At 37.3% G+C, this 21,832-nt stretch overlaps 1 protein-coding gene across 1 annotated transcript in view; it reads right to left on the bottom strand.

Moving 5' to 3' along the window:
• The window catches only part of PPP3R1 (protein phosphatase 3 regulatory subunit B, alpha), a 76,691-nt gene extending 75,724 nt beyond the window's left edge, over window positions 1–967 (bottom strand). Inside the window, exon 1 of the mRNA XM_058428697.1 lies at window positions 799–967. Coding sequence (XP_058284680.1) covers window positions 799–858 — 60 coding nt within the window. The 5' untranslated portion in view covers window positions 859–967. The remainder of the gene's footprint in view (window positions 1–798) is intronic.
• Between the last annotated feature and the right edge of the window lie 20,865 nt (window positions 968–21,832).

The raw sequence follows: 21,832 nt of genomic DNA, 5'->3' as shown, positions 1-21,832 counted from the left end.
AGTAGACCGGGCAAAGTGGCTCACGCCTGTAATCCCAGCACTTTGGGAGGCCAAGGTGAGTGGATCACCTGAGGTCAGGAGTTCGAGATCAGCCTGGCCAAACTGGTGAAACCCTGTCTCTACTAAAAATACAAAAATTAGCTGGGTGTTTTAGCGTGTACCTGTAATCCCAGCTACTTGGGAGGCTGAGGCAGGAGAATTGCTTGAACCTGGGGGATGGCAGTTGCAGTGAGCCAAGATCGCACCACCATTGCACTCCAGCCTGGGCAACAGAGCAAGACTCTGTCTCAAAAAAAAAAAAAGAGGGTAATGTTTACAGTCATGTTTGACCATAGGCAACCTCAGGCTTCTGTGTCTCCACAATTACCATTAGGAAGTTAGAAATGACACAGGATATTATTTCCTCCGTAGACCTTTAAGATAACAGTGACATCCAGAAAGTTGCCTTACTCTTAAAGGACTGATCACTGCCATTAATTTATATGTAATATTTAAGGGTTTCAGGAGAAACAAATTACCATTTCTGTAGTTGTTTAAGGTATTTACAGTATTACTCCCCAAATGGCCACTTTTAGTAATGATTATATTTACTAACATCAACTAGAAACTATATTTGATTTTTCTACTCTTCTTGTACATAGGAAGAAAATGCCAATTAAAAATGAAAGTCAGTTAAAACCACTTGAAAGCAACGTCTGTTCCTTTTTAGAATGGAAAGTTGGAGGAAACTTCAGCCTCTCCTCTTAGATAAAATGCATGCCCCACGTTGAAAATTCCAGGTGTAAGAATACTTTGTACCTTTTTGCCACATAGTTCCATACCACAAGATTCCCTTCTCAGTGGACACTGAGGTTGCATAGGGAATAGATCACCTTCTTTCCCAGAATTCTTTTTTGTAGTGAGGAGAACGCAGGGATGCAAGCTAGCCCCCTACTCCAGGGTGTGGTTGAGAAAGGGCTCCCAGGCACCTGAGATGCCAAGAGAAGTGGGTCATTCCCTTCCTGCTAAGCAGCAGAGGTTTTTGCCAAGGATCTAAATTCCATCTTGGAAACTCGTTTCTCCATAGAAACCATTTCACAAAGAGTTCTATAAACAATGGCCTTCCTGCAAAAAGCCTACTTAAATTATAATGTAGCTGAAATTCTGTATATTTGCTACTAAAAGTTCAATAGTAGAAAATAATACTCTTAAATATATGTATCTTTTTGAATTAATGCATTTGGGAAAAATATGTATTCCAAGTACTAGATGGTTTTTTTCTTTAATTGTACATATAACTACTTTTAAAATTATGGACTTTGTATAACTTTTCCAATTCCCACAAGAGAAATAAGAATATTGAATTTGTTCAAAATTAAGCCTTCTTTCACTTACTTTTTAGATGAAATACAAATTAGGACAGTTTTTAAATTAGGAGTTTCCTAATAAAAAAATTATATGATAAATTAGTTACATAAGTTGTTTCTATACTATGCACTGGAACAAAAAGAAAAGGAAAGAAAAAGACTGCATAAGATTTATTCCTAAACCTCTTGCATTCATATCTAATTTTGTGTGTTAGAAGAAAAGCCCACAGTGTTTTTAAACACAATTTGTTAACACTCTTTACATAATGAGCTTTATTCTTTTTCTATGCTAATTATTTTTTCATATATGAGTACATTACAGTTGGGTAATTATCTACATAAAAATGACTTGAAATCAAGAGAGGACAGAGATCAGAGATTTTAAACAGTATAGACCCGGGCCAAGGCAGAACTAAAGGGAGCATCTACATTTGAGTGGCAGAAGGAAAAAGAAGTGATAGGAAAGATGATGAACAAACCAGAAGAGCAGAAGACCCAGTAAGGATACCCTGGAAGCTGAAAGGGAGGAGTTCAAGATCAAAGGTTGATCAACGTCATCTAGTGGCTGGGGGGTCCAGCAGTGTGGTCAGGGAGGACCAAGACAGATGGAGGTGTCCATTGAGGTGTCCTAGATTATGTCATGATGTTGTTTATCTGAATTAAAAGTCTGTCTCATTTATTTGGTCTTTTGCACATAAAAGTGAATACCAAGAAAAAGCCTGGTTATTTGGACTTTGATAGTATTTCCATTTTACTAGTTTAGTAAGAGTACTTTATACCGTCTTCTTAAACATAACAGAAAATACAATGTAAATGTAAAACAAAACTATTATGGCACTAGAAAATACCTATCTGTTGTACTTGTTGGCTCACTAATGCATGTATGCACTCAAAAATATCTGCATGCTTAGCTCCACACATGAATCAGTGAGACTGGAGTGAGACCCTAGTTCTCATCTCACTTCTGGTTCCAGGCCATTCCTGTGTGAATTTTGGGTAGTCATCTAGCCTAAGCTGCCTAATATGATAGTCAATAGCCACGTTTAGCTATTTAGGTTTACATTAATTTAAATGAATACAAATTCAGTTCTTCTGTCTTGTTAACTATATTTCAAGTGCTCGGTAGCTGCATACCTAGTGGCTATGGTATTGGACATTGAAGAAAGTTCTATTAGGCAGTACTCATGTAAGTTCTTTGCCTCAAAGTGTTCATCACCAACCACTGATACAATGCTTGTTTATTATAAAGGTAGGCACATTTCAAATATAATGAGTTAATTTAAACTACCTTAAGTGCTCTTAACAATTTGAACAAACATGCAATTAAAACCCCTTTTAAAAAAAAAAAAGACCGGGCGTGATGGCTCACGCCTGTAATCCCAACACTTTGGGAGGCTGAGGTGGGCTGATCACGAGGTCAGGAGTTCAAGACCAGCCTGACCAACATGGTGAAACCCCATCTCTACTGAAAATACAAAAATTATCCGGGCATGGTGGCGCGTGCCTGTAATCCCAGCTACTCAGGAGGCTGAGGCAGGAGAATTGCTTGAACCTGGGAGGCAGAGGTTGCAGTGAGCTGATATCACACCACTGCACTCCAACCTGGGCAACAGCAAGACTCCTCGAAAAAAAAAAAAAAAAAAATATATATATATATATATATATATATATATATATTCAAGCAAATTAAAACATACTAATATCAGAATATATATATTAGATTTTATATATATGAGAGACTGAAGACAAATAAATGTTAAAGAATATTGTCAGTACTTTTACCAAAATTCATATATTCTTTATTAAAATGTGTCAGTCAAACAATATATTACAATGTAAAAAGATATTTCACAACAAATGCAATAGAAAATTTTTAATTTGTAAAAATATTTTAGCAACTGCATAAAATTAATAGTTAATTTACTTCAGAAATTGTACTTTGTTTTCATGAAAGATTTTTATTTTTCCCTATAATACAGTTTTCACATTTTACCCAAAGCCTTAAGATAGATTTCAAGTAGCAATCAGAACACTATAGAAAAATTTTTAATGGCTGGACACGGTGGCACATGCCTGTAATCCCAGCACTTTGGGAGGCCGAGGTGAATAGATCATGAGGTCAGGAGATTGAGACCATCCTGGCCAACATGGTGAAACCCTGTCTCTACTAAAATACAAAAACTTAGCCCGGCGTGGTGGCGCACGCCTGTAGTCCCAGCTATTTGGGAGGCTGAGGCAAGGGAATTGCTTGAACCCAGGAGGCGGAGGTTGCAGTGAGCTAAGATCGTGCCACTGCACTCCAGCCTGGTGACAGAGCAAGACTCCATCTCAGAAAAAAAAGAAAAAGAAAAAAGAAAAATTTTTAAATGCAGAGGGCATGTGGTAAGGGATATTTGGGTCATCTCACAAAAATTCTTAAGATTCTTTAACAAAGGATTAGGATTTCAGTTGTATATTCTATCTAAAAATATAAAAATAACATTTCATAGTACTGAATCAGGACTTTGTGCATGAACATACTGAATCCAGTTCTTTCAATTGTCAAAATTTTTCTCAGGGAACTTTGATGGTAGACTGTGGCTTCCAAAGAAAAAATAAGAGTACAAGCTATTTTTGGAAGAAAAGAAAATGAGTAAACTAGTCAAAGAAGATTGGTTTGGCATAGAATATTCATCCATTAACTTAACTCATCTGATACTTGAAAAGGTATATACTCCAGGATCAGGCTGACCACTAGAAAAGGGAACGTTATTTTCAAACTATAACTCACATGTAGTAGGGATTAATTGGTTTTAGATGGCAGACCTCAGAAGTCCCCACTGACTCCTCTTGGGAATAAGGAGCCAATGCCACTGCAATGCCATTCATTGTGAGTAAACAATGACGAGAACACAACTTAGGGTGGCATTTTCTAGGTGGGGATATATACAGAGCAGGGGACACTGAGGCCATGTATTGGGCATTATAACCTGTGTTTGCATGTCCTTTACTTCTGTTGTTTCCACGAGAAGAAAATACTCTGAACATTGCGCTATTGTTTTTGAGCAGGCCTGTTCTCTCTTTTGCCTGACTCTGGACACTGTATAATTGTTTAGTGGCATAAATGGAATAGCTTAATTCTAAAAGATCCTTAGGGGAAACAGTATTGGATCATTAACATGGTTATTATAGAAGATGTTTTAAATATGGAAAAGGGTAAAGAAAGGAAAACCATCTGTAATCATAACACTGTAATCATTATTTATGTTTGGATGTATAGCCAATCATATATATATATTACTATATATACATATAGTATATAAAACTAATGTATTATATACATATAGTATATAAAACTAATGTATTATATACTATATATAATACAGTATTATATATACATTATAATATAAATGTATCAGATACTATATATATAATGTAGTATATATATATATATAACTAATGTATCCATCATTTTTTCAATGAAGGGTCAAGTAATGTATGCAAATACTACATTAAGGCCACATAAGGAGCTACCCACACAACTGACAAATGAAGTCTTCAGAGATTTTTTTAAAAAACTGCTGAAGATAATATGGTCTGAAAATGTCATATGATATAGGGTCAACTGCATGTGTTATTTTGTTATAATTTGTACCAATTGCACACATAAACCACATATGCATCTGGTTATAAAACGTTCTATATGTCATATACATTGCTGTATAGCATTTCTCTATCCAAGCACATACACCATTCTAAAAATTATGCAAAATATTTTTGGGAGGCCGAGGCCAGTGGATCACGACGTCAGGAGATCGAGACCATCCTGCCTAACACGGTGAAACCCCATCTCTACTAAAAATACAAAAAATTAGCCGGGCATGGTGGTGGGTGCGTGTAGTCCCAGCTACTCGGGAGGCTGAGGCAGGAGAATGGTGTGAACCCAGGAGGCGGAGCTTGCAGTGAGCCGAGGTCGCGCCACTGCACTCTAGCCTAGGGGATGGAGCAAGACTCCGTCTGAAAAAAAAAATTATTCAAAATTTTATATCATATTGTTCTTTCTCTCCGTGGCACCCTAAGTAAAGTAATTGAAAGAAAATAAAACCAGTCACTTATTTGTACCTAAAGGTAACTGCAACGTTGTTCCTCTATGTTCTATGAATGTAATAGAAGGATTTGCTTCAACAAAAGTAGCATCATAACTAGATACAGATACAAGTCTGATTTAAATTTTAGGTAGTTAATTCCTTCTGTTTTCCTGGTAGAATAGATTATTCCTTGTGCATATTCTAAATTAGAAATACCTTTTATAAAAAAGAATTGACTGCTTATATCGGTTCTCTTTGTAATAATTAAACTTGTCATATACATTTGTTTTTTATTTTAGGGCAAACTTGTTGGAACCAAACTCAAAATATTCACTAGCACATTATCTATAATGCTGTTCTTCCAGGAAAATGAAGGTAATCAAAAAGGTATATTTCAAAGAAATATACTTGTAGAAATAAATACATATGATATAATTTATGTATATATGATATTGTAAATTGTTAAGATATAGTAAATGAGCCATGCCTCCTTGTTCGAAATTATATCACTAAACTTAATCAGTGTGCTTTAAAAAACAGTCTACTCTTTTGAAAATAATTTATAAATTTGTATAAGATATATAACATTTATAATACTGTAAGAATTTATTTTTGCATAAATGGCAAATTGCACTAGTGCTAAAATTCTCAAGGTCAGAGCTGAAAATTGCACTGTAAATACATTTTGTGCATTTTATCAGAATGGGGAAGTTGGTTGCAGTTCTAAGAAAATATTTAAAATTGTATATTTTTGAATAAAAATGAAATGTTTGGTAAATAAGTTTTTTTTTCAGTGAATTCCACACGTTCTTTGATTTTAAAGAGCATGTTCAATTCCTCACAAAATCAAAAAGAGTTCTGTTAACCACTCAAGTGACAAATCTGAAGGAAGAGAGGCATTAACATGTAAACAAATTACCTATATTCAAAAGCAATAGAGTTTCAGAGCCCATTCCACTTTAGGCACAAATTTTGTCTATGGTGATTTTGCGTAGTTTCAATTTGTTTTTCTCATTATATATCAAAATTGCTGCTCATTTTAGTTCCAAGACATCACTATAGTCATTAGTTACCCTGTCTAAGAAGAAAAGGTTCTTACTTTTACTATAAATCAGTGTATTTACAATTAGCAGGGACTTGTGTCCTTTCCGATTGTCAGCATCTGTATAAGCATGGTTTGCCAAGAAAAAAAAAGACTTTGCAAAAAACAGTGGGAAATAGTGAAGGGTGAAGAGTGAAGAAGCAGTAGAGCCTCCAGCATAACAATTGCAATCAGGTTCTTCCAGAAACTCATGCTCGAGCTATATACTTTCTGGCTGTCATCCCTTCTTTCTTGCCTACACTAATCTCAAATCCTGAGCTTTGAAATCCCCAACCTACACCTGTTTCCAACCCAGTCTTCTATCCTTGATTCTTTTTATGAGATCCTATAAAGCACTGAAATTAGCAATTATAGTGGATCTACCCAAGAACCAGAGGATGGTTTTATTTGCAGAAAGCAGGTAACAGAAAGCACTTTAAAATTGATTGTGCTGTCGACAATGCTGTGTAAACATTTGGCATGACTGAACAGAACCTCCCCCTGTCATGTAATTGGATAAATTGCAAAGTAAGAGTACTGCCCACCGTGATAGTTTGTAATCTGCTTTTCATCACAAAAACTGATGTTATAGAAAAAAGACCTTTCTTCTAACTTAGAAGCATTAGACCCTATGGTCCTTCTTTAAATGTGACTACATTTCCTATTTTTAATCTATTTTTCTTTCTTTTTTTGAGACAGGGTCTCGCTCTGTCAGTGGTGCTATTTCAGCTCACTGCAACCTCCACCTCCTGGGTTCAAGTGATTCTCGTGCCTCAGCCTCTCCAGTAGGTAGGATTACAGGCACATGCCACCACACCTGGCTAATTTTTAATAGAGACAGGGTTTCACCATGTTGGCCAGGCTGGTCTCGAACTTCTGATCTCAAGTGATCTGCCCGCCTCAGCCTCCCAAAGTGCTGGGATTACAGGCATGAGCCACCACACCCAGCTTATTTTTATCTAAGTTACACAGCAACACAAGAAACTCTTCTTAATGATATATCATAAAGAGAGATGGCATAAAATGAAACATTGCATAATGGCATTCATTTTAAATTAAACCTAAATATGTAAATATCCAAGGTCTAATTAGTTATGGATATTCTTAGTGTACAATAAAACTGCCTTCATCTGGACACCAAAAATGTTGAATCATTTGCCCTTAGAAGATGCTTTGAGAAAAAGATTGGTCTTTGGAGACTCAAACAAAAAGATCCTGGTGTTCAAAGGATATGTGTTTAAGAATAAGGATTTATGAAGTTGAGGTCATGAGAGGAGTCTCAGAAGACTCAAATCAAGGAGTGGTAGAGGTGGTCATGTTCTTATAATAGAGTAACATAGGCATTGGCTAAAAAAGATCTACAGGATGTTTAGATAGTGATGGGTAGGCAGGTTAGACACTGTGAATACTGAGTTTAAGAACTTTGAACCACAACAGTGTACTCCGGGACCCAGCATTGGTGGAGAAGCATTGAGAGATCTGAGCCTGGCTGGTTAGTGTGGAACGAAGAATCACAGGTATGGCTGGAAGAGCATGGGAATGAGTATTTGTAGTTTATAAAGACACAATTTTAAGCACTTTGAAGCCTCTACCATGTGCTATTTTTAAGTCTTCTCAGTTGATTGAGTCTGAGAAGAGTAGAAATTAAGTGCTGGGGCTGGAAGTTTAACCTAGATCTGTGTGACTCCAAAACCCAACCTTTTCACCACTATGTTATACTGCCATTTGGTGCATAACGATGGGGCAGGGGGGTGCAGGTGTGTGTACACATGCATTATAGATTTCATTATATATTTCATTTTCTTTTTTAAATAGGATCATGCTGTTTTGTAACTGTTTCTCTCATCACATCTTGTGTTCACATAACGCATTAAGTTTTGGAGAGCTTTGGTAACAGTGGTTCAAGGTACCTGAACCTAAGCCTAAGAACCATGTATAAATAAAAGCCAATTCCCTCCATAAAGAACAGTCCCAGAAGGACATACTAAAGCTACCAGTGACTTGGGCAATTTGTCTGTCATCCAATAAGCCCAGAAGTTGCCATGAGAAGAGAGATAATGGTCCAATTTCTTTGACTTTGTCAAAACAGTCAAATCATGGAGACATTTTAAGACATTCATGACCAAAAATTCACCAACATTTTCTCATTTAGAACATTTTGGGCTATTATGTAGGAATGGCAGAAATACAATCTTCTCTATTGTTTCCAAATAAGTTTCTACTCATTAGATGGTAATATGCAACAGTAAATTTTTTAAGAGTTACAGTATTGCTTATACAATAAATAAATAAGTGTATTTCCAAGATATATGGGAAGCAGATATGTGGAGTAAGAAAATGATTTTTTAAACTATAATTTTTTTTTTGTTTAAACCACAATCATGCTTTGGTCCCATTGCTTGAACATGTAATCCTGCCTAATATTGTTTCGTTATTTCAAAGTTGGCGGTTGTAGATATAAAATATGATATTGAAATAAAAATCTGAGAAGTAATTGAAATGAAAATCTGAGAATAAGGTAGTGAAATGAAAATCTGAGAAGAAAAAGTCTTTAAAAATCCATTTTTATTACTCATGTCTCCAGTTTCACAAGTTTAACTGGTACTCTTTTAATAAAATCCATGAAGCTCATTATAGAGATCAAAAGAGGCAATAAGCAGCTCATAAATGAAAGAGCTAAAAAAGGAAACGTATTATAAGAAAACAGAATAGGGAGAGGTTTTGTTTTTTTTTTTTAATGGCCTTTGTACAGACCTCTTTTTCTCTTATCTGGAAAGGCTACTAGAGCATTTGGGATGTGGGTGAGGTCATGTTATAAGTTAAAGCCTTTATTTTTAAAGGAATGATTTACTTACTATTTATTATTAATAAGGTCATTATTGAACAAAAGCCAGAGATCTTAGTGATTTTTGAAACGTGAAAACTTTTCATTACTTTCTATTTAGCATTATCATTTGTATTTCACTCTTTCCAATGCAGAAAGCTAAAAGACATACCTCCTTCCTCAAAACAACATTATCCTTACCTGGTAACTATTCAAAAACTCCATTTTAATTTTTTTTGAAAGTCTTTCTTTAAAGGCTAGATGATAATAAGTTGTACCATGGTGATATGTTGGTTTTAGACACAAATTTCATTTAAAACTTAGATTTCATATTTGGAACTTTTTATCAGGTTGGTTCTGTTACTTGAGGTGCTATCCACATTTTGAAGTTGTTCTTAATTTATAGTGGTAAGGGAAGTTTTTAAATCAAAGTAAACAGTTTGCTCCTAAATAGAAACAGACTGAAGTTGATTATCAAAATCTTAGCATGGCAAGCTTTCATTTATTTACAATGACAATGTAGGTATTTATAATCACCCTTAAATTGTGACATAATTTTTTTAAAAAAAACATACATGTGACATCCTAGCCAGATCAATCAGGCAAGAGAAAAAATAAAAGGCATCCAAATTTGAAAAGAGGAAGTCAAATTATTTACTAGCAGTACGATCTTATACCTAGAAAACTTTAAAGACTCCTCCAAAGACTACTAGATTTAATAAGTGATTTAGTAACATTTCGAGATATAAGATCAGTGTACACAAAACACTTGCATTTTTATACACCAATAACAATCAAGCTGAGAACCAAATCAAGAAGTCAATTCCATTTAGGATAGCTACAAAAAACAAAACAAAAAAACACACACAAGATGCCTAGGAATGTATTTAACCAAGAAGGTGGAAGATCTCTGTAAGGAAAACTATAAAACATTGATGAAAGAAATTGTAAATGACACAAACAAATGGAAACATCCCATGCTTATGGATTGGAAGAATCAATATTGTTAAAATGGCCATATTGCCTAAAGCAAGGCAATCTACAGATTCAATGCAATTCCTATCAAAATACCAACTTCATTTTTCACAAAATTAGAAAAAAACAATTCTAAGATTCGTATTAACCAAAAAAGATCCCAAATAGCCAAAGTAATCCTGAGCACAAAGAACAAATCTGGAGGCATCACATTACTGGACTTCAAATTATACTACAAGGCAAGAGTAACCGAAACAGGATGGTACTAGTATAGACACATAGATCAAGGTAACAGTGTAGAGAATTTGGAAATAAAGCCAATTACCTACAGCCAACTGGTCTTTGACAAGATTGACAAAAGCATACATTGGGAAAAGGACATGCTATTCAATAAATGGTGCTGGGAAAATGTGGACTGCCATATGCAGAATGAAAGTGGACCCCTATCTCTCACCATATACAAAAATTAAGATTGATTAAATACTTGAATGTAAGACCTGAAAATATAAAAATACTAGAAGAAAACCTAACCAAAAACTTTGCCAGACATTGGCCTTGGCAAAGAATTCATGACTAAGACCTCAAAAGCAAATGCTACAAAACCAAAAATAAACAAATGGGACTTGATTAAACTAAAAACTATTGCACTGCAAAATAAATAACAGAGTGAACAGGCATCCTGAACAATGGGAGAAAATATTTGCAAACCATGCACCAGACAAGGGACTAATATCCAGAATCTGCAAGGAACTCAAACAACTCAACAACAACGAAAACCAAGTAACCACATTAAAAAGGGGGCAAAAGACATGAGCAGACATTTTTCAAAAAGAGACATATAAATGGTCAGCATCACTAATCATCAGAGAAATGCAAATTAAAACCACAATGAGATATGTAAGTCAGAATGGCTATTATTTAAAAAAAAACATGTTGGCAAGAAAGGGGAACACTTATACACTGTTGTTGGGAATGTAAATTAGTACAACCTCTATGGAAAACGGTATGCAGATTTCTCAGAAAGCTAAAATCTATCATTTGATCCAGCAATTCCACCCAAAGGAAAATAAATCATTATATCAAAAAGATACCTGCACTTGTAGGTATCTATGGCACTATTCACAATTGCAAAGATATAGACCTAAGTTTCCATCAATGGATGATTGGATAAAGAAAATGTGTATATCTATACCATATATACTTAGCCGTAAAAAAGAATGAAATCATGTTTTTTGCAGCAACATGGATGGAACTGGAAGCCATTATCTTAAGTGAAATAACTCTGAAAGTCAAATACCACATGTTCTCATTTGTGAGAGCTAAAAAATGTGTATACATTGACGTAGAGTGTAGAAGAACAGAAACTGGACACTTGGGAGGACGGGAGGGTTGGGAAGGGAGTGAGGGATGAGAAATTACTTAATGAGTACAACATACACTATTTGGATGATGGTTACACTAAAAGCCCAGACTTCATTACTGTGTAATATATCTGTGTATCAAAACTACACTTGTATCCCCAAATTTATACGAATAAAAAAATGGGCCTCTGAATTTGGAACGCCAGACTTTGATATCCTAAGAATATATCTCTATTTTGATGTGTATATTTCAAAATTATCAAGTGTATATATTTTAAGTCGCTTACAGTTTTCAAAAGAAACACTTTGTGCTTGTGTTGTGGCTTCTATATATGGATTGAGTAGAACATCATATAGATGTCCTTCTCACAGTAACACAGTTGGAGGATGGCAGGCCTGTAATTAAGGAGGAGTGATGTATAAAACTGAATTCAAAGCAGTTAGCTTATTTCATCGTCCTAAAATGTATCAAACATCAGTTAATATAGGATGTTTACTTGAAGGACAAATCCCTCAGAAATGCTCGCAGAGGCTGGATGAAGATCAGTCCTAAACATCATTAAATCTTGTTTTGGCATTTTAACATTCATTATTTGAATCTGATTTCTCCTCTTCGGTTTTTTTTTTTTTTTTTTTTGAGACAGAGTCTCACTGTTGCCCAGGCTGGAGTGCAGTGGCACGATCTCGGCTCACTGCAGGCTCCACCACCCGGGGTTCATGCCATTCTCCTGCCTCAGCCTCCCGAGCAGCTGGGACTACAGGCGCCCGCCACCTTGCCTGGCTAATTTTTTTTTTTTTTGTATTTTTAGTAGAGACGGGGTTTCACTGTGTTAGCCAGGATGGTCTCGATCTCCTGACCTCATGATCCGCCCGCCTTGGCCTCCCAAAGTGCTGGGATTACAGGCGTGAGCCACTGCGCCCGGCCTTCTCTTCAGTTTTTTCAAATGTGTTTGAATTAAGATCACTCATTGGTTCATCAGACTTATAAAATGAGAAAGGGGGTCCCAAGGTGGGTGCTGTGGTGAAGATGTGTAGTCTCAGTTAACTGGGAGGCTAAGGCAGGAAGAATGCTTGAGCCCAGGAGTTCAAGGCTGCAGTGTGCCATGATGGTGCATGTGAATAGCCACTGCACTTGAACATGGGCAACATGGTGAGATCTGGTCTCTTAAAAATAAGAGACTTCTTATGGAAGGAAGTAATCAATGCATTCTTAAAATCAGATAATGTGTTTTATAAATACAGAGGTTGGTGAATCAAATCCAGGTCTTTAAGTTTTGTTCTGTATTTTGCTCTGCATTTTCTTAGTCCTTTCAGGGGAACAAACTAAAACTTTGCCCCAGTTTCTCCACCATGTGGATAGAGCAATCACAGCACATTTTGGGGTCCCAGTCCATTGGTAGGATATAAATTTTTTTTTTTTTTTTCAAGACGGAGTCTCGCTCTGTTGCCCAGGCTGGAGTGCAGTGGCCCGATCGCGACTCACTGCAAGCTCCGCCTCCCGGGTTCACGCCATTCTCCTGCCTCAGCCTCCTGAGTAGCTGGGACTACAGGCACCCGCCACCATGCCTGGCTAATTTTTTTGTATAATTTTTTTGTATTTTTAGTAGAGACGGGGTTTCACCATTTTAGCCAGGATGGTCTCGATCTCCTGACCTCATGATCCACCTGCCTTGACCTCCCAAAGTGCTGGGATTACAGGCGTGAGCCACTGCGCCTGGCCGGATATAAATATTGTTAATGTGAACTTGAATTAAAAATGGCTTTTTAAAATGAGCAAAAAGTCCAGCGCAGTGGCTCATGCCTATAATCCCAGTGACTCTAGAGGCTGAGGCTGGAGGATCTCTTGAGTCCAGAAGTTTGAGGCTGCAGTGAGCCACAATCGTGCCACTGCACTTTAGCCTGGGCAACAGAGCCAGTCCTCCACTCTAACAAAACATTTTTCTTTTGTTTTTGAGACAGGGTCTCACTCTGCTGCCCAGGCTAGAGTGCAGTGGCATGATCTTGGCTCACTGCACCCTCCGCTTCCCAGGCTCAAGCGATTCTCATGCCTCAGCCTCCCAAGTAGTTGGGATTACAGCGTGTGTCACCATGCCCAGCTAATTTATGTTTTTTTTTGTAGAGACAGGGTTTCACCATGTTGCCCAGACTGGTCTCGAACTCGTGACCTCAAGCAATCCACCCACCTCAGCCTCCCAAAGTGCTGGGATTACAGGCATGAGCCACCACGCCCAGCCCAAAAAATTTTTCTAAAAGGGAAAAAAATAGAAAACACTCCTCTCAAAATCACAGTCCCTGTCTGAGATGCATTTTTCTCATCTCTAAACTGAGAAGCTTAGAAGAGATGAAGGCTAAGTTTCATCCCTTCCACTTCTAAAGGTCTATGCTTCTGTTGTTTCCAGCAGACCTTTTGAAACCTAGCAGGGCAAAACCAGGCAAGGTCCAACTGCAGCCTCTAAGAGGAACACAGAAGACCCTCTTAATTTCTCGGGCTCAGCAACCGTTTTAGTTCAGAATATTATTTTAGTCTTCTGGCTACAGAACTGAATTTCCAACCTGAATCGCATGGATCAATGTCAGAGTGAATCAGGCATTCTTATTCAAAATATACATGTGAACATATATTTTAAAAATAAATCTAAATAATATACCAATATAAAAATGTTCCCGGAACAACAAAAAAACATTTTTCTTTTTTTTTTTTGAGATGGAATTTCGCTCTGTCACCAGGCTGGAGTGCAGTGGCACAATCTCGGCTCCACGTCTCAGGTTCAAGTGATTCTCCTGCCTCAGCCTCCCGCGTAGCTGGGACTACAGGCAAATGCCACCAAGCCCAGCTAATTTTTGTATTTTTTTAGTAGAGACAGGGTTTCACCATGTTGGCCACGATGGTCTCGATCTCTTGACCTTGTGATCCACCCGCCTTGGCCTCCCAAAGTGCTGGGATTACAGGCGTGAACCACGGTGCCCGGCCACAAAATGATTTTTAAAAGGGAAGACAGGTAAGTGGATCATCATGTGTGTCTGTAATCACCATTTACTTGGAAGGCTGAGACAGGAGAATCATTTGAGCCCAGTAGTTCAAGTCTGCAGTGAGCTCTGACTGCGCCACTGCACTGCAGCCTGGGTGACAGAGCAAGACCTTGTCTCTAAAAAAAAATAAAAACTAAAATTTTGTAAAAAGGATCATCAGATATCTCTGAATCACAAATTGCTCTTATTCCTGGGAATAAGACAAAACCACCAAACCTCCAAAGACAGCATTCAAAGATGCCTTTTGCAATTTCAAAAGATCCTTATTTCTGCCATGATGCAGCTAATAGAATATGTACACGGGCCTGCCTGCTTGCTTGCTTGCTTTCTCTTTCTTTCTTTTCTTTCTTTCTTTCTTTCTTTCTTTCTTTCTTTCTTTCTTTCTTTCTTTCTTCTTTCTTTCTTTCTTTCTTTCTTTCTTTCTTTCTTTCTTTCTTTCTTCTTTCTTTTTTTCTTCCTTTCTTTCTTTCTTTTCTGTCTTCCTTTCTTTCTTTCTTCCTTTCTTTCGGTCTTTGAAGAAGAAAGGTCACTAGTAGATTAGACTCTAATGTTTCAAGAGATTCCTTGGCATGGAAATTATTTTCAATGCCCAGAATGATGGAGGAATAGAAGATAAATGGGAGAGAAAATGGTTTGGATATATTTAGAAATAAAGATCTCCTAAAATAGCAAACACGAAAGGAGAACTAATGGTAAATTTTGTGTAGTTGTTGAAGATGTTTAAAGGCTTTGTTGTCTTCACTTATGACCAAATTATTCTCTAGACTGTTAAAACTCAAAATACTTAATTTATCCTATATGTACTTTACATGCATTAAATTATTATGTAATAATTTTCTTGAAGATTCCATCAGCAACACAGTAACAGTAAATGCATGGTACAAGACCTCATATTATAAATCATACTTAATGTACAGTATCAAAAATAAATTCACAACCTAACAACCAATCTGAAATCTAACTTCTCGTTGGAGGAATGAGATGTATTTTAATTATAGGTAATTGATGAGGTTTGATAACAAATATAGAAAGCTTCCAGTTTGCCAGCAGTCAAAGTTATAACTGGGGCATACCAGCAAAAGGTAGCACTGGAATTAACACACAGACTCAAATGTTAGTTCACCCACATTCTGCCTACTATCCCCATTCTCCTCCTGAACTACACCCCCATGTGTCTTTTGCATACAGAGCTCTCTTTGAAGCCAGCAAGTGTTTCATGCGTGGGAAATCAGGAGAATCAAAGCTACCTTATACAAAAGCATATGGTTAGGAGGCCAGGGGGTGCTGAAAAACACTGCATACATACTTACAGTGTCCCTATGAGAAGCCCATCTGACTATGAAACCCTCAAGTTTTGCACTTTTTATGCCTACGGTGTTTAAATTGGTGGCCTCAATTTTATAACACCAGGGTTTGTTTTCACATTTAGTTCCCTGGGATTTTTTTAAACTGACTTTGACAAAAAGGAAAAAAAGAAAAAGAGAGTGCAAAATAGGAAAAGAAGGCAGGGAGTGGGGAAAGAATAAATCATTATGCAGCTCTCAGCCTCCACAGGGAAACAGCAGTACAAACCCACAGATCCAGAATTGTCAAGCAATGGGGCTGTTTGTTTACAAGTCACAGAATCAGTTATGTAACTAGGGAAGTTAAAGAAACCTAATGAGTGTGTGAGAGACTGATTCTTTGAAATAGTCAAGAGACTTCATCTCTGAAATAGATTCATACAGATGTTCTGTTTTCTTATTTTTAGTTGCTCTATAAATTTAGTTTTTGAGTTTTCTGTGTAGATAATGACCCTTTATTCTTCATTATTATTATTAGATACACTAAAACACTTTCTTACCATGGGAGTTGCTAAACTATCAGCACATATTTTTCAGGGAAATTGGAATAGCTTTTTATCTTCTGACGTATTATGTTGGTAAAATAGTAATTGCGGTTTTTGCCATTGAAAGTAAGGTCAAAACCGCAATTACTTTTGTACCAACCTAATAGAATTCCTGTCTGATTTAGCAGGAAAAATGTATTACATGACCAATAGATCAGTTCCAATTTCTGTCCACCCTTCACTCCATTACTTCTTCTTTAAAAAAAAAATTGTTTTCACTTTTATTCTCAAAGGAGGTGATATTCTTTTTTTAATTGATGATTTTTTGTTTGCTTGTTTGTTCGTTTGTTTGTTTGTTGAAGTTCTGGGAACATAAAGTGTTTATAAGATGCAGACCTTTAAAAATATTTCCATGTAAGCCAGGAACAGTCGCTTGCCCTTGTAATCCCAACAATTTGGGAGGCTGAGGCAGGAGGATCACTTGAGGCCAGGAATTTGAGATCAGCCTGGGCAACATAGCAAGACCTCATCTTTAAAAATATAAAATGTATTTCCTTGTAAATACATTTTTTTTTTTAGATCTGAGACAGTGTAAAAATTTCAACTCTAAAGAAAAAAATTAGAAAATCAAATGATTTAACTAAATCATCATATTGGGTTATAGTAAATTTCATAAATAAGTTATTCTCAACAAATGTCTTAAGAAAGTTTTTATGATCTCTTTAGTTAATGTCTGCATTTATATTTAATACTCTTTAAAAATGTGATTTTTTTCCTGAAAACTTACAGCCACATTTCAGTGCTATGTTGGTAAAAATGGGAATCGACTCTGAAAGATTATAATTAATCAACTTCTGATAGCAAATTAAACTCAAACTATTGAGGTTGCAAAGTCAGTAACTTTATGAGAGATTGTTTTTCTTTCTCTTTCAGCTAACTCATTCTTCAGTGGGGTCAATTTGGTGTCATATGTTACTCCATGGGGAAAAATCCTAAGGGGATTAATGGAGAAGAATTACGTTTTTCACCAGGCAGAAAAAAGCCCTGAATTTGGTCCCTCAGGAATCTACTCAGGGTGTTTTCTGCTAGCAGTACCAGAGCCCTATGGCCCTATGGTGCTAGAGCTCTATGCAGTTCCAGGAGGGAACTGAGCCACTGAGACTCAATACCCAGAAGGCTGCTCAGCTCTTGTTCCTGCTAAAATAGACACTGAAGCCTCATTAGTCTTTCGAGGTATGTGAGGAATGGCTGTTTTGTTTTTGTTTAATTAGGGTCTTCGTATAGAGCAGGACATTTAGTGGCCTATGTCCTTCTGTCTAATTTAAAGGTAGGGCTGACCTGATTCACTGTCTAGAGATGAGTAGTGCAATGAACTACAATTAAACAAAAATAATAATAAAAACCTTTGCTCAGGGAGAACGTTTCAATAACTTATATGTTCCCAGGCCAGCAGTATCATAAAGCCTCTGCAGTTGGGCGTCTGATATTTACTATCTTAGAACAGTGGTATGAATTAGCCAAGGTCTCTCCATTTATTTGGTTGTCAGTGAATGCTAAATAGAAATAAATGAGTCAAAATTAAAGGAAAAGATGGATATCAACTTGATATGAACTCCTCTGAATTATTATTCAAATTCTTGGGTCCTTCTGGACTTTAAGACCATATTTTTTCTATAATGGGGAAGAAAGATGATTTATGCAGTTTATTTAGAGGTAAATTTTATGGACAAAATTTTATACACATTCATACAATATGTGAGTTATAATCATTGTTTTAAGAAACAATGATAGCATACAGAGGTGCCTACAAAGTTTTTATTTAAAGAGTCAGGGTCTTTGTCACCCAGGCCGGAGTGCAGTGGCGTGATTCTGGCTCACTGCAACCTTGAACTCCTGGGCTCAATCAATTCTCCCTCCTCAGCCTCCCAAGTAGCGGGACTACATGCACATGCCAACATGACCAATAAATTGTTTTTTATTTTTTTCAAGATGGGGTCTTACCATGTTGCCCATGTTCAATTTTAAACATTATCTTTATCTTTTTTGCCTGCTGCCCAAAGCCATAAGAAAATGTATCATTATTATTTAAAATGAAATCATAGTTGTAATAATACTTTACTAATAATATTTTAATTTCAATAGGGACCTTAAACTTTCAAAGCACTCTTAGATATGTAGGCTAATTTATTCATTATTAGAGTTCTTTTTTTTTTTTTTTTTTTTTTTTGAGACAGATTCTCGCTCTGTCGCCCAGGCTGGAGTGCAATGGTGCAATCTCGGCTCACTGCAAGCTCCGCCTCCCGGGTTCACGCCATTCTCCTGCCTCAGCCTCTCTGAGTAGCTGGGACTACAGGTGCCCGCCACCACGCCCGGCTAATTTTTTGTATTTTTAGTAGAGACGGGGTTTCACCGTGGTCTCGATCTCCTGACCTCGTGATCCGCCCGCCTCGGCCTCCCAAAGTGCTGGGATTACAAGCGTGAGCCACTGCGCCTGGCCTATTAGAGTTCTTTAGGACACATAGTACATTCCTCTGAGATATGAAATGGCAATGATATGTACTCGTCTTATTACAAAGTGAAGATGGGATAGATTTTGGATATTTAAAAAAATAAGTGTACTTTATTTCTGTTTGTACAGTAGTCCCCCACTTATCCATGGTTTCACTTTTCACGGTTTCAGTTGCCCAACATAAAATACAATAAGATATTTTGAGAGAGAGACTACATTAACCTTTATTACAGCATATTGTTATAATTGTTCTATTTTGTTATTGTTATTGTTAACTTCTTACTATGCCTAGTTTATAAATTAAACTTTATCAAAAAGTTATGCATGTATAGGAGAAAACAGTATCTATAGAGTTCTGTACTATTTGCCGTTTCAGGCACCCAGTGGGGATCTCGGAATATATCCCCCATGGGTAAGGGGGAACCACATACTTCAATACAAAGTTGAAAAGGCTCTGACCATATAGTATTCATGTTAATTTGATATTAAAACATCACTAAAACTGAGTGAACTAATTCTCAAAAAAAGGATATGTGTAGCTTTTGTTTCTTCAATAACAATGTGTAGAAGTGTCTTTTAAGAGTGATTTTAAACTACTTGTCTTTCAAGATAACTTTTAACTGATGACTTGGGGGCACTCATAAGCTCTCTGGGGATAAAACTGAGATTCCATTAGAATATCTTTGTTTAGGTTGGGGACAGTGGCTCTTGCCTGTAATCTCAGCACTTTGAGAGGCCAAGGCAGGAGTATCGCTTGAGCCCAGAAGTTCGAGACCAGCCAGGGAAACATGGTGAGATCTCTTCTCTTAAAAAAAAAAAATTGGTGTAGTTTTTAAGTTCAAAGAGAGAGAGAGAGAGAATAGGGATAAAGAAGAAAAGAAATTCCTTTCTGTACAGGGCAGCTTTAAGTATAACTTCTTGGCAGTGTCTGAAGTGGCAGAAAGAGAATGGCGTCTGGGATTTGATTCTCTGCACTGTGATTTAAGTTCACTGAACCTGGGTTTCGTCATCTATAAAACGAGAATGTTGTCTTGAAGAGCAGGTGCTTAGTACTATTATAGTAAGCAAAGGAGTTCAACTAAATGACTTGTTGGGTTTCTTTTAAATGCCAGAATTAAATAATTGTAAAATAGATGAACCAATTTCCCTTCAATTGTGAGTAGTTTAAAATGCCACCGAAGATGGCAGAATAAGCCATTAAAATGGCTTTTATAAAACTTTCTTCCTTCTGCTTTTATCAACTATAAATTAAAGCTATTCTATTCATAGTCTAAAGCTGAGGAAATAAGCTTTTGTAACCTGCTAATATTTTCACCCCGGGAAAATAATTGTTCTTAGAAAAGCTAAAATGGGCTAGGCACCATGGCTGTCGCCTGTAATCCTAGCACTTTGGGAGGTGGAGGCAGGTGGATCACCTGAGGTCAGGAGTTTGAGACCAGCCTGGCCATATGGTGAAACCCCATCTCTACTAAAAATACAAAAATTAGCCAGGTGTGGTGGCAGGTGCCTGTAATCTCAGCTACTCAGGAGGCTGAGTCAGGAGAATTGCTTAAACCCGGGAGGCGGAGGTTGCAGTGAGCTGAGATCGTGCCATTGCACTCCAGCCTGGGCAACAAGAGGGAAATTCCATCTCAAAAAGAAAAATAGAAAGAAAAGTTAAAATATTCCTGTGCTTAATCCTACTGTTGGAAGCATAAAGATTTGTTATATTTCTTGCATGGGTTTAAAAACCAAGGACTGTTTTCAAATCTTAAAGCAATGATCAGGTGCCATATAACTGTCAAGTTATATATCACCTGAGGACCTTAATGGAGCACATACTAAATACTAATTAATTTAACCAACACCCCTGTGGTAAACGCATTATTACCCCTACTCCCCTTTAAACAGGCAGGGAGACTGATTCCATGCGACCAAGCAACTCACCCTGGGGATGTGTGGAAGAAGTTGCTGAGCCAGAAAAAGGAACCCAAAAGGTTGGAATCTGAACCCTATGTATTTACAACTTAAGAAGAGTCTCGGCCGGGCGCGGTGGCTCACGCCTGTAATCCCAGCACTTTGGGAGGCTGAGGCGGGCGGATCATGAGGTCAGGAGATCAAGACCATCCTGGCTAACACAGTGAAACCCCGTCTCTACTAAAAAAAATACAAAAAATCAGCTGGGCATGGTGGCGGGCGCCTGTAGTCCCAGCTACTCGGGAGGCTGAGGCAGGAGAATGGCGTGAACCCGGGAGGCGAGGCTTGCAGTGAGCCAAGATCGCGCCACTGCACTCCAGCCTGGGCGGCAGAGCAAGGCTCTGTCTCAAAAAAAAAAAAAAAAAAAGAGTCTCATTCCTTACGGATAAAAACATTTCTGCTTCCCTTTAGGTTGATATATGTGTGAGGATAGAGTGGATTGTGTATATTACTGAGACACCCACCCTTCCCAAATGTTAGCTCTTTGTTTCCAGGATGTGCAATGACCAACAAATTGTTTGTTGGTAATGCTAACACTTCAATTAGTTAAATCTACACTTACTTAGTAAGCTTCAAATTGTTCCTATAGATGGATTAGAAAATGGAATTTAATAAGAACAGTGAAGACTGAAAGCAACAAGGAAAATAAAACAGATTTCTCCATTAAGCGGGTAATTTTTTTATATTTTATTTTTTGAGACAGGGTCTCACTGTGTTGCCCAGCCTGGAGTGCAGTGGCAGAGTCATGGTTCCCTGCAGCCTTGACCTCCTAGGCTTGAGTGATCCTCCCACCTCAGCCTCCTAGGAAACTGGGACTACAGGGGTGTGCCACAATACTGGGCTAATTTTTTGTGT

Source organism: Hylobates moloch, unplaced genomic scaffold, assembly GCF_009828535.3.
Source record: "Hylobates moloch isolate HMO894 unplaced genomic scaffold, HMol_V3 SCAFFOLD_15, whole genome shotgun sequence".
NCBI classification, from domain to species: domain Eukaryota; kingdom Metazoa; phylum Chordata; class Mammalia; order Primates; family Hylobatidae; genus Hylobates; species Hylobates moloch.
This window is presented reverse-complemented; position numbering and strand designations above follow the sequence as displayed.